This window comes from Lontra canadensis, unplaced genomic scaffold, assembly GCF_010015895.1.
Source record: "Lontra canadensis isolate GAN:19392208 unplaced genomic scaffold, GSC_riverotter_1.0 scaffold23, whole genome shotgun sequence".
NCBI lineage: Eukaryota > Metazoa > Chordata > Mammalia > Carnivora > Mustelidae > Lontra > Lontra canadensis.
The window spans coordinates 8,567,624-8,581,043 of record NW_022631017.1 but is presented as its reverse complement, the minus strand read 5'-3'; the positions used below and the strand labels follow the sequence as shown (position 1 = coordinate 8,581,043).

Genomic DNA, 13,420 nt, shown 5'->3' with positions numbered 1-13,420 from the left:
AAGCCACTGAGCCACAGAGTTGCAGGGCCCTGGGGTCTTCAGGTCCATCCTCCCACAGGGCCCAGGAATCAGTTCCGCCTCTTGGATGGGAGGGTGGGAGGCCCGGCCTAACCCAGGTGGGTCAAACCATACCAATGCTCAACTTGGAGATGCCTCTGATGCCCTATCATAGCCAGAGCCCTGGCACCTGCCCAACCCCCCGCCCCCACCATTATGCACATAGCAGGACCCAGGGTCAGCAGCATCCACAGGCCCGGTCAGCAGACCTGTTCCACCCCACTCAACTCCTCCCAAAGTCCTTAGCATCCCTGCACTATACTCTCAGCATGGCGCTGGACCAGCTCTGCCACCAGGCCCCATCTCCTCTTCCCTCCCTACCCCAGGTCACTGACCATCGAAGGGCATGTACTCTATGAAGCGCACGTCCAGAGGGAGGCCCTCAGTCAAGGCCACGAAGTCCAGGAGCTCGTCCTCGTTCAGGCCTCGCATCACCACACAGTTCACCTGGCCAGGGACAAGGGGACAATAAGGGCTGCTCCCCTTGGGATCTTCTTCAGGAATGACCTTAGGGGGTCTGGTGCTTGCCTAGGCTCTCCACTGGAGGGCCCGTTCCTTGACTCTCTCCCCCAGTTCTGAAGTTGGGGATTCCAAGGGGGTCACTGGTTTTCTCCCCTCCCTTGTAGGGGCCCGCTGGATACCAGCAGGGGGCAAGGGAGTGGTGGGGGGATGGCTGCACTGGCCAGGGCAGGGGGCTGCCATGGACCCAGATGGCGGCAGTATAAGGCCTAGCCAGGGTAGAGGGGCAGAAGTCAGAAGTCAAAAGCAACAGTATGCACTCACCTTCACAGGGCTGTAGCCTAGCTCGATGGCCTTGTGGATGCCCTCCATGACCTTATGGAAGCCTGCAAGGAAGAAGAGAAGGGTCTGGAAACTTTCTCCTTCTCCCCTGCTCCCCTTACAACCAGAGGGAAGCACCAGAGCAGTAAGGCGCCTCAGAGACCACCGCATCCAGGGGCCAGATAGTAAATATTCCAGGCTTTACAGGCCAAGAGGTGAAATTGAGGATATTATTAGGTATATTCTGTAAAGACTATATTGACTAATTTCAGAGTCTAATAATTGAGTACCATTTTTTATAACATAGTTCTACACATATAATGGAGGAATGGAATTCTTTTTGCCAGGATGATATTTTGCTTAACTAGGAGTTCATAGTTAATGTTCCCTGTCATTAAGTGGATTATAAATATTATCTGCCAAATTCATTCTTGGCTCCCAGGCTATAAAATTAAAACAAAAAAAGGTAGGGGGCTGGATTTGGCTGGTGGACTGTAGTGTGCCAACCCTGATCTAGGTGACCCCTCTCATTGTCCAGATGGGGAACCCGAGGCCCTAAGGAGAGGCAGTGCCCTGCTGGAGGCCTCTCGCTGCATGCCCGAGAATGCAGGTTTCTAGACTCCCTTGTCAGTGCTTTACACGTCTGTCCATTCGTGCGCTCTGCCTGCTCTCACTATCACTGACTGTGCAAGGGCTGTACCAGTGCCGGTGAGCGATTAGTATGCAAGTGGGTCTCCCATCTCTGTGGTTGACCCCCAGTACCCGCGATCCCAGCTAAGCTCCTTCTCACTGTCTGGCTCACTCTCCACTCACTCGTGCGTCCAAACATTTGAGTGCCTTCTACACACCAGCCCCTACGCCACCCCATACAGCCGGTGATGGTGTGTGGTTCACAGCTGGGCCATCCCCCTGGGGGAGGGTGGCCGGATGATGGTCTCCACGGTTTCCCTGCAGCATTTTTAGATGGCCCGGCGAGGGAGGCAAAAGGGAGGAAAGTGCAGCTTTCATAGAAAATGCTGTTATGATCATCTAGCAGTTTCTTGCTTTGTGAAGCACTCTACCTCCAAAAGGAGGCAGTGGACACGAGAGTATAAATGGGAAGGCAGATCTGACATCAGGATCTACTGTCTCCGATCCTCGTTCTAGGAAATGAGATGAGGAGGCAGGGGACACATGGATGTTGGGTTGCGGGGGTGAAACCCACAAATGCACTTTCCACTTGCCTGCCTCAGAGCCCTTGCAGGTTCCCAACTGACATTCTCCTTCAAAGTAAGCTCCCTTCATCTAACTCCTCTCCCCATTCCTCATTACTCAAGACCCAGAGTAAGTGCCTCCTCCATGGAGCCCTCCAGGTCTCCCCTGCTGAATTCTCTCTCCTCCTCTGTAGCACTTTAATCAACACCACAAGGCAAATAAAGGTAATCTAGTAGCATCACATATTTTGGCGTGTAAGGCAGAGCAATGTCCTGTGTGTCTCTGTCCCCACCCCAGCACTGGGAGCAGCTCTTTCCAGAAGGCAAGGACTCCATGAGCCCGTCCTCAGCGCATAGTTGGTATAAACAGGGAGTCACCGCATGGAGCAGGGGAAAAAGAAACTGGGGCTGGGAGCTAGAAGCTGTTTCCAGAGAAGAGGAAGGATTGCTGAGTCTCTAACCCTGCAGAGAAGTCTCAGTTAGGGACCACCCTCGCCAAATCAAAGGGCATCCAACCCTGGATACTTCCTATCCCAAACTAAAGTCCATGGCCCAGGAGATATCGGGTGTTGATCTAATGAGACCTGGGGCTTAGGGCTGCTCTACCTCCCCCTGCCAACACCTGTACCCTCCCTGATGAAGCTTGGTAAGGGGAGGCCGCGGCAGTGCTGGCCTTGACCCTGGCACCTCCAGGCAGCTGCTTTCACCCTGGGCTGCCCCACATTTCCTCAGAGCTCATTATGGGGTAACCGACTTGTCCCACCTGCCAGCGACCACCTTGGTTTTAAAATGGAAAGGCCTGCACTCTAGCAACACTCTCAGTCCTGGGCACATTGGGGGCAGAGCAGGAGGAGACTGGTCACCACCACAGGTCTTAGCATCGAATCCCACAAGACAGCTGGTAAAGCTGAGGGGTGAGGAATAAGTGCCCCAGTTCATCTATAGCTCAGACACCAAAAAGGGAGCAACCAGGCCCCCTGCCATGGCTCCTCCGCCAGGTGGGCCCTTGGAAGGCTGCCCGCAAACGCAAGCCACATCCTCTCACCCTTCCTGCGAACGATGAACTCAAATTTGGCTGGCACCAGAGTATCCAGGCTGATGTTGATGGCACTGAGACCGGCTTTCTGCAGCTGAGGGAGCAGCCGGGCTAGATTGATGCCATTGGTGGTGATGCCGATGGTCCTCAGCCCTTCCAGCTGGTGGAGCCGCGCTGTAGACAGAGCAGGAGTGGGGAGTCAGTCGGATTACTCCTGGAGGCCGGGAGAAGGGCTGGAAGAAGAAACTCCAAGTCCAAATGAGATGGATGGAAAAGGGGTTATCTGGATTCTTCTATTAACTGGGCTTAGCTTAATAAAAAACAAAACAAAATAAAACAAAACAAAAAACCCCAGAAAAACCGAAAAAAAAAAAAAAAAAAACCTCTGATAAAAATAACCAAAAGATTAAACACTGAGTGCTCGCTCTAGTAGAGGCCCTGCTGAGGCTTTGTGTGCCTTAGAGCACTGAAGCCTCACAACAAGGATCATCCCCATTCACTAGATAAGGCAAGAGAGACCTGGAGAGATTAAGAAAATTGCTTGAAGTCGCACAGCTAGTAAGAATGGCTGAGATTCAAATCCATGTGTACTTGACTCTAAGACTATGCTCTGAGTTAACCAACTCACAGGTGCTCATACTCTGCACAGGAGAAGCAAAGAAGTGTTTGGATTATTTGCTAATGGCCTCCTCCATTCCACCCCACGTCCCTAGACGTAACAGAAGGATGAAAAAAGAGTCCACAACAGCCTCAGAAGGCAAGAAAGCATGCCTTCAATGGCCCAGATAAGTGGAGGAATCCTGAAAGACAGAAAGCAGATGGGCTCACGTGGATTGAGGAAACCATAGCCCAAAGCACATACAAAAGGTTCTGTACAAAGTAGGAGGGGAACTAGCATACCCCAAATTTAGCAGTCACCTACACAGGGTGTAGGAAGGACCCTGCGCCTGTCGAGATTACCAGTCTGGGGAACTGTATTTGCCTGAGCTGGGTAAATTGGTCTCCCTCCATCCCTGCCTGCAGGGGGAAGGCTGCAGCTTGTACCCCAAGGCTAACGTACTTAAACTAGTTGAGGGAGGTAGGGAAACCAGCATGAATACAAACAACACTGGCAGCAGGCCAACAAAAGCCCTGGGCACTGAGATGAGTACAGAGCCAAGAGTCAGCACATATTTAAGAAGAATGTTGCAAAAGAAAGATAAATTCCACAAACAGAAGAATGAAAGAGGAAGGAAAAGTGACAGAGATAACAGAAGAAGATTCTTTTAAAAATCATAGTGCCCATCACCCCAATTTACTGAACACTACACCTGAAATGCATGATGTACTATCAGTTGGCTACTTGAATTAAAAAAAAAAAAATCAGAGTTAGATGAACATAGATGCAAAATCCTCAACAAAGTATTAGCAAACCATATCCAACAATATATTAAAAGGATTATACATCAGATCAAATGGAATTTACCCCAGGGATTTGAGAAGGGTTCAAACATTCACAAAATCACTGTGATATATACTACATTAAAAAAAAAGGATAAAAATCAGATGACTATCACATTAGATGCAGAAAAAACATCTGACAAAATCTGTCACACTTTCATGACAAAAACTTTTTTTTATTTAAGATTTTTATTTATTTATTTGACAGGGGGAGAGAGAGAGAGAGAGATCACAAGTAGGCAGAGAGAGAGAGGAAGCAGGCTCCCTGCTGAGCAGAGCCAGATGTGGGACTTGATCCCAGGACCCTGAGATCATGACCTGAGCCAAAGGCAGAGGCTTAACCCACTGAGCCACCCAGGCGCCCCATGACAAAAACTCTTAAAAAGAAAAAAAGTGGGTATAGAAGGAACATTCCTCAACATAATAGAAGCCCTATATGACAAGCCTACAACTAACATCTTAGTCAATGGTGAAAAGCTAGATCAGGAGCAAGACAAGGATATTTGTTCCTGCCACTTTTACTCAACATAGTACTGGAGGTCTTATTAGCTAGACCTTAGGGGGAAAAAAGAGATACAAGGCATCAAACTGGAAGAGAAAAAGTAAAGCTGTCACTATTTGCAGATGACATATTATATAGAGAAAGCCCTAAAGAAGCCACCAAAAACCCATTAGAACTAATAAATGAATTTAGTATAGTTATAGGATATAAAAGTCAATATACAAGAATTTGTTACATTTCTAAATAGTAATGACAAATTATCAGAAAGTGAAATAAAGAAAACAGTCCCATTTATAATTGTGTCCAAAAGAACAAAATACCTAGAAATTAATTTAACCAAGGAGGTGAAAGACCACTACACTGAAAACTCTAAGACATTAATGAAAGAAGTTGAAGAAGACACAAATAAATGGAAAGATATTTTGTGCTCATGAACTGGAAGAAATAATATTATTGAAATGTTCATTCTACCCAAAGCGATCTAGATTCAAAGCAACTTCCATCAAAATTCTGGCATTTTTTTCACAGGAATAGAACAATCCCAAAATATGTATAGAACCACAAAAGGCTCCACATAGACAAAGTCATCCTGAGAAAAAAAAGAACAAAGTTTGAGGCATCACATCCCCTGATTTCAACTAAATTACAAAACGATAGTAATCAAAACAGTTATGGTACTGGATAATAACAGACACATAGATTGATGGAACTAAACACAGAGCCCGTAAGTAAACCCATGCATACGTAGCCAAGTAAGTTATGACAAAGGAGGCAAGAATATGCAATGGGGAAAGGAGAATCTTTTCAACACATTGTGTACCACTAACTTATACCATGCGCAAAAATTAACACGGATTAAAAACTTGATCTAAACCATAAAACTCCTAGAGGAATGCAGGGGTGATAAGCTCCTTGACATCAGTGTTGATGATGATTTTTTGGAATTGACACCAAAAGCAAAGGCAATAAAGGCAAAAATAAACAAGTGGGAAAACATCAAACTAAAATGCTTCTGTTTACAAAGGAAACCATCAACAAAATAAAAAGGCAACCTACTGAATGAGAGAAGATATTTGTAAGTCATATATCTAGTAAAGGGTTAATACCCAAAATACAAAAAGAACTCACACAACTTGATAGTAAAAACCCAACAGTCCAATTTAAAATGGGCAGAGGATCTGAACACTTTTCCAATATATATAAGATGGTCCAACAGATATATGAAAATATGTTCAACATTACTCATCATCCAGGAAATGCAAATCAAAACCACAGTGAGATATCACCTCACACCTCTTAAAATGGCTATGATAAAAAAGACAAGAAATAATGTGTTGGGAAGGATGCGGTGAAAAGAGAATGCTTGTACAATGTTGGTGGAAATGTAAATTGATACAGTTACTATGGAAAACAGTACAGAGTTTCCTCAAAAACTTAAAATTAGAACTATCATATGATCCAACAATTCCATTTCTGGGTATATTTATCTGGAAAAAAAAAATCCCACAACAAAAACACTCACTCAAAAATATAGATGCACTCCCACTGTTCACTGCATTATTTACAAAAACCAAGACATGAAAACAACCTAAATGTCCACTGATGACGCATGGATAAAAAATAGTGTGGTATACACACACACACACACACACACACACACACACACACGCGTGCGTGCACAAATATACAATGGGATGTTATTTCACCATAAAAAAGGAAGTGTTGCCATCTGTAACAACATGGATGGACCTTGAAGGCAAATGCTAAATGGAATAAGTCAAACAGAGGAAAGCAAATACCATGTAAGCTCACTCGTATGTGGAATCTAAAACCAAAAAAAACCTGAATTCACAGATAAAGAGAACAGGTTGCCAGAGGTGAGGGATAGGAGGTGAGCATAATGGGTGAAGGGGGTCAAAAGGTACACGCATCAGTTATAAAACAAGTCATGGGGATGTAATGTACGGCACAGTGACTATAGTTAATAATACTATATTCAACATCGGAAAGCTGCTAAGACAGTAGATCTTAAATAACAAGGAAATAACAAGGAATCATAAATAACAAGGAAAATAATTATAATTATAAAATAATTATAATTACTGATAGATGTTACCCAGATTTATCGTGTTCATTTTGCAATATATACAAATATTGAATCATTGTGCTGTGCACCTGAAGTTAACAATGCTATATGTGAATTACAGGTCAAAAAATCAGAGTTAATATCCTCAGGAGGATAAATATTACATCCTGAAAACAAGAACAAGAACTAATTAGAACTCTGGAAAATAAAAGTATAGTTATAGAAAGAAAACAAAACAAAACCAAACCAGGGTGCCTGGGTGGCTCAGTCAGTTGAGCATCTGACTCTTGATTTTGGCTCAGGTCATGATCTCAGGGTCCTGGATGGAGCCCCAAGTTGAGCTCCATGCTCAGTAGGCCATCTGCTTGAGATTCTCTCTCTCCCTCTCCTGCTTGTGCATTCACTCTCTCTCAAATAAATCTTTAAAAAGAAAAAAAAAAAAAAAGGAAAAAGCTAGATGGAAAAACAGAATGGACAGCTATGAAGAGCAAATGAGTGACCTGGAATTGAGCAAAGGGATTCTCCCATAATTATATACAAAACAATGAAATGGGACCCAAAAAAACAAAACAAAACAAACAAACAAAAAAAACCCAAAAAAAAAACCCCAAAACCCAAAACCAAAAAAAAAAAAAACCCAAGGCTTATATATATTTTTTAAAATCTTTTTTTTTTTTAAGATTTTATTTATTTATTTGACAGACAGAGATCACAAGTAGGCAGAGAGGCAGACAGAGAGAGAGAGGGGAAAGCAGGCTCCCTGCTGAGCAGAGAGCCCGATGCAGGGCTCGATCCCAGGACCCTGAGATCATGACCTGAGCCAAAGGCAGAGGCTTAACCCACTGAGCCACCCAGGTGCCCCAAGGCTTATATTTAAATATAGAAAAAGATACTGTGTAAAAATGTCCACAGTAGTTATCTTTGATCAGGAGGGTTATAGGTGATTTTTATATTCACTTATCCAGAGTTAAAATTTGTTTCAAACTACTGAATGCACGAATCTTGGTGAACAATCAGCTTAGCTGTGCATGAGTGCAGAAACCAGAAGTAAAGTGCCCAAGACAAGCTGGACTGAGAAAAAGAAAACAGCAGCTCACAAAGTTAACACCCAGTTTAGGTAGGGGTGTGTGGAAATGCACACGATCATGATTTAAGAGTATAATGATGTATCTTTTCTGGAGATAAGCTCTGTATCTGAAGACAGAAAACTGGCTAAGTTATGCTTTGTCTGGATGATGAAATATTATGTAACCAAAAAATGACTCCTAAAATGGTGTTAGGGATGTTGGGAAACATACATGTTATATTAAAGTCCAGGTTGAAAACAGTAGTTAGGAACCAGATACAAAGCAAAATGACAGGCAGGTCACCAAACCAAAATGTTGACAGTTGTAATGGGGGCAGTAGTGATATTCTTTTTGCTTATCTGAAATAAACATGCACTACTCTTGTAATAAGAAAATAAAAGTTTAAAAATAAAAGTTGTTTTAAAAGGTGTGAAAATTAATCATGGAAACCCCACGAAAATGAAGTTGGGAGGTTCCACAGGGGGAGCGCTCTCAAACTCTACCAAGCTCTATCACCTGCAAAGCAAACAGGAAAAGAGGGACTGGACCTTGCAAATGGATACTGCTTGACTCTGCCAGAAGAAACACTTTCCTTTTCCCCTTCACAACAGCTCAGCCAATGAGAAGCCACCATAGTTGCAACTCCAGGTTGATTTCAATGGATTTTTCATTTATAGCAGCCTTTCTGATTTACCCCCTTTCTTCACAAAAAGCCTATCTCCTTTTGTTCTCCAGACTCTCCTCTGGTTTTGCCACAGCTTGTCCGGCCCAGATTGCAATTCTCTTTCATCCTCGAATAAACCCATTTCTGCTGGTGAGTAACTAGCAGTTTTTAATATTAAAAAAAGGAAGAGACGAGCCCGACTGTGGGAAAGTAAAATATGGAAACTTAGCAGTAGTTGGCTCCCTTTAGCAAATCAACTCTGAAGAAACAGAGTCTAGGAACTTTTACAAAATGAAAATCTCTGGGAACACTGGAAGGAGAGTGCTTTTGAATGGGAGTGGGGGAGGGTGTTTATAGCCTGGGGTTGAAGGCAACTGGCAGAGAAAGCAGTTCAAGGAAAATAAAGCAGTTCAAGCTCCATTCTTGCCCTCACCCACTGATGCCTCAGAACAATCATCACATGTCCCTTCATTGAAGAAATCTGGTGTCAACCACTCCAGCGCATTAGCTGGGGAATCCACCGGAGGTAAATTCAGGGAATCTGCCAGGGCCCTTCTGGAATGGGAGTGAAGACAATAGTCTTAGGCATTCATTCCTCCATCTACCTCCTCCAAAGCCCCACAACTGGTGGATTAAAATCAAGGGTAACTGCCTCTTGCCAAATCTGTTTCTCGCTGGGGGTTTGAAGGTGAAGACCTGCAGAGTTGCCATATTAGATAATGGTGGGAGGTGCCGTTACCATCATCTAAATGAATAGTCACTCCGGGGGTCATGTAGTATATGACTCATGCAGTCACACATGGCAAGGCCAGTTTTTTGGTGGGGAGATGACAAACAGGAGTGGGTAACTGTCATATTCTCAGTTCTTTAGCCCCATGGGCCTATCAGAGACTAAGATCTGGCCTTAAATCTTTTTCCATCAAGTGCTACCATACAGAATAGTGAATATCCTCAGGGAAACAAATTTACCTAGCTAAACTAAGGAGACTTGGGAAGGACAACTGGGATCCCTGCACCCCATCCCCCAGAAACCCTATAAAATATATACCAATAGAAGGAAAATGATTAAAACAGACTGAAGTAACAGAAACATGATCAATACAGTAAAAGAAATAACAAAGGATATTAATAAGATGAAACATTTTTCATCAGAAAAAATAAGGGTAAAGACATAGTAGGTAAGGGCATAATCATGAAATAAAGAACACAAGACATTAGATATACAGTAATATGGTAAGTTAGAAGATAAGATAAGTTAGGGCTCTCCCAGGAAAAGGAGGAAGAGAGGGGTGCCTAGCTAGCTCAGTGGGTTAAGCGCCTGACTCTTGGTTTCCACTCAGGTCATGATCTCAGGGTGGTGAGATTGAGCCCTGAGTCGGGCCCTGCACTCAAGGCAGAGTCTGCTTGATATTCTCTCCTTCTCCCTCTGCCTCCAGCCCTGCCTGCTTGCTGTCTCTCAAATAAAATAAATAAATAAAATCTTTGAAAAAACGAAACAGAGGAAGAGAATAAGAAATCAAAATATAATTTAAAAATGGTGGCGGCTCTAAGTAGAAGGGGCAACTTCCAAATAACAGAGGTCCCAAGGAAAAAAAATTAAGCTGGCAAGGAGGAACTATCTAAAGAAATAATGGTGAGAATTTCCCCAAATTTAAAAGACATGGCTTAGTACTGAAGGAACAATTTCATTGAATGTCAACAGGACAAATAAGGAAAAGCCTATGCTAGGGATATTATTGCAAAATTTAAGAAAATCAGATACAAAGGAAACAGTCTAATAACCTCCAGAGAGAAAGAACATAGCATCTACCAGGAGCAAGAATCAAACCAACATCAGACTTTTCTCAACCGCAATACTGGCCATCAGGAGACAATGTAGTGACATTCTTAACAGAACAAAGGAATGAAACTTGAACATAAAATTTTATATGCATTCAAATAACATTATAAAACTACTACTCTAAAACATTATAAAAACTACCTGCCAGATTTAATTAGATTCACCACCAAAATTAGATTCACCATTAGATACACAAATAAGATGAGAAACCAATTCAGTAGGATGCTGCAGGAATTATAAGAATACAGGGTGAGCAAATATCTTAGTAATTCCTTAAAAAACAAACAAACAAAAAGACTTTTTTTTTTTTTTTAAGAAAAGCCGAAGGAAAGGGATCCTGCTCAGACCTCCCACAGGGGAAATCAGCTCTTCATTAGGGTGGCCAGGCCTGAGACAGCAGAGTAGTAACTGCTGGGATAGACCAGTGTGAGACCTTGTGAGGGAACTGGGAAGTCAAGAATATTAGGGGGGAGCCAGGACACTGGGGTTCCAGCTATGGCTGGCACAAGCCACACCCTCCCATATCCTAGGAACTGTGCATTAGGGGAAAAAGAGAAACAGGCAAACCACAACACAGTCAGGAAGCAGTGGGAGGATTTTACTAAATAGTATTACATAACTTCCCCATGCGCTGGGAGTATCAGCAACCACTGAGCGGGGCACCCGGGTGGCTCAGTCCTTTCAGGATCTAACTCTTGATTTCAGCTCAGGCCATGAACTCAGGTTCATAGGATCAAGCCCCACATCAGGCTCCATGCTCAGCATGGAGTCAACTTGTCCCTCTCCCTCTATTCTTCCCACTTTGTGTGTGCTCTCTCTCTCTCTCAAATAAATAAAATTGCTAAAAAAACGTTGTTAAAGAGGGAGTGCCTGGGTGGTTCAGTCAATTAAGTGTCTGCCTTCAGCTCAGGTCATGATCCCAGGGTCCTGGTCAAATTCCACAATGGGGCTCCCTGCTTCAGCAGGGACTCTACTCTCCCTCTGCCCCTTCCCCCAACTTGTGCTTGCTCTCTCTCAAAAATAAAAAAATAAAATCTTCAAAAAAATATTTTAAATTAAAAAGAAAGAGAGACACACACAGATGGGCAACCTAGTCCTAATAACATAGAGATAAAATTCTAGAAAATATCAACAGTAAGGGTGCGGTGAGGGGTAACAAAAATAAGGGCCTGAGAGTGTGCTAAAGTACTTGCCTTGTTAGGAAGAAAAAGGAGGGATCATTTAGTTAAAAGCCAAAAGAGAAGAAAAAGAAACATAGAAAAAGTATGACAGATAAAAGATTATAGAAACAAGTCTAAATATGTCAAATAGTTACAATACAGTTACCTAGAATCAACTCATTAGTTAAGCCAGAGATTGTCAAATTTGGTAAAAGAAATGCAAGTAATAGCTATGGGCTGTTACTATAGACAGATCGAAAGCATAAGAACATAAAAAGGCTTAAAATAAAAAGTGAAACCAGATACAAGGGTCTTACTAAAGCCAAAAGCAAGCTGACACAACTTTAGTAAAATAAAATACACAGAGCTTAAAGATCCAAAATATCATTATAGAGAGAGCTACTGCATAGTGATAAAAGATCGAATTCATGAAGAAGACATAACAATTCTAATCACATAGGAACCTAATAAAATCATCTCTATTATATATAAAATAAAAAGAAATGGGACCTCTGGGAGAAATTAACAAATCTACCCACTTATTTATTATTGGCAGGCCAAACAGGTAGAAAGCCAGCAAATGGAGATAACCAAAGATTTGAACAATAAAATTAACAAGCTGGCTCCAAAGAACAAATAGAGATGTCTCCATCCAATAATTAAATAACCATTCTCTGCAAGCACACACAGAACATTTATAAAATCTGCCAATATACTAGGTCATAAAGAAAGTCTCGATAAATTTTAAAGAATAATTATCACATAGATATCTGACTACTACACAATTAAATTATAACTTAATAAAATATAAATGAAAAATCCTTATATATTTAGAAATTAAAAACAGTACATAAACGTCATAGATCAAAGAACAAATCAGAATTAAAATTAAATACTTATAACTAAATGTTATAAAGCAATAGGCTACACCAGGATGGAAGGCAGAAGTAATAAAACAGTATACAAATATACAATAAGATTCAACAAATCCAGAAGTTGGTTTGTTGAAGACTAGCACAATAGACAAACCTCTGGTGAGATTTATTAAGAAACAAACTAAAGAAACAGGAAAGAGATAAGGTACAAATAAAACATAGTAATATTAACAAATCCCAAACTGCGAGTAAAACAGATTAAAAAATAAGAAAATACTATCAGTAATTTCATACCAATAAATTAGAAATCAGAAATAATGACAAATGTCTAAAAAAACACAAAAAACAAAAAACACAGAACTACCAAAACTGACTCTAAAAGAAGTCAAGAATTTGCCTAATGCAATAACTATTAAAGGAATTAAAGCATCAGTTAAAAATCTCCCTGCAAAGAATATACCAGGCACAATTTTACAGGTGAGATCAAATTTTCAAAGAAGTGATTCTCAGAATAACACAAACTCTTGAGGATGAAAGAACTGGGGGGAATACTCTGTGCTATGATGTTTGTCTCCTGCTCACCACCCTCTCCCCCAAATTCACATGTTGAATCCTAATGCTCAGTGTGATGGTGTTAGAAGGTGGGGCCTCTGGGAGGTGATTAGGTCTTGAAGGTGGAAGGATTAGTGCTCTAATAAGAGATACCACAGACCTCCTTCT

At 42.0% G+C, this 13,420-nt stretch overlaps 1 protein-coding gene across 5 annotated transcripts in view; it reads right to left on the bottom strand.

Moving 5' to 3' along the window:
* MOCS1 (molybdenum cofactor synthesis 1) overlaps positions 1 to 13,420 on the bottom strand; it is a 37,761-nt gene that overhangs the window by 7,116 nt on the left and 17,225 nt on the right. For all 5 annotated transcript variants that reach the window (XM_032862280.1, XM_032862281.1, XM_032862284.1 and 2 more), the window contains 3 exons: positions 3,076 to 3,240; positions 841 to 902; positions 393 to 504 (listed from right to left, as the gene is read on the bottom strand). In XM_032862280.1, coding sequence (XP_032718171.1) covers positions 393 to 504; positions 841 to 902; positions 3,076 to 3,240 — 339 coding nt within the window. The remainder of the gene's footprint in view (positions 1 to 392; positions 505 to 840; positions 903 to 3,075; positions 3,241 to 13,420) is intronic.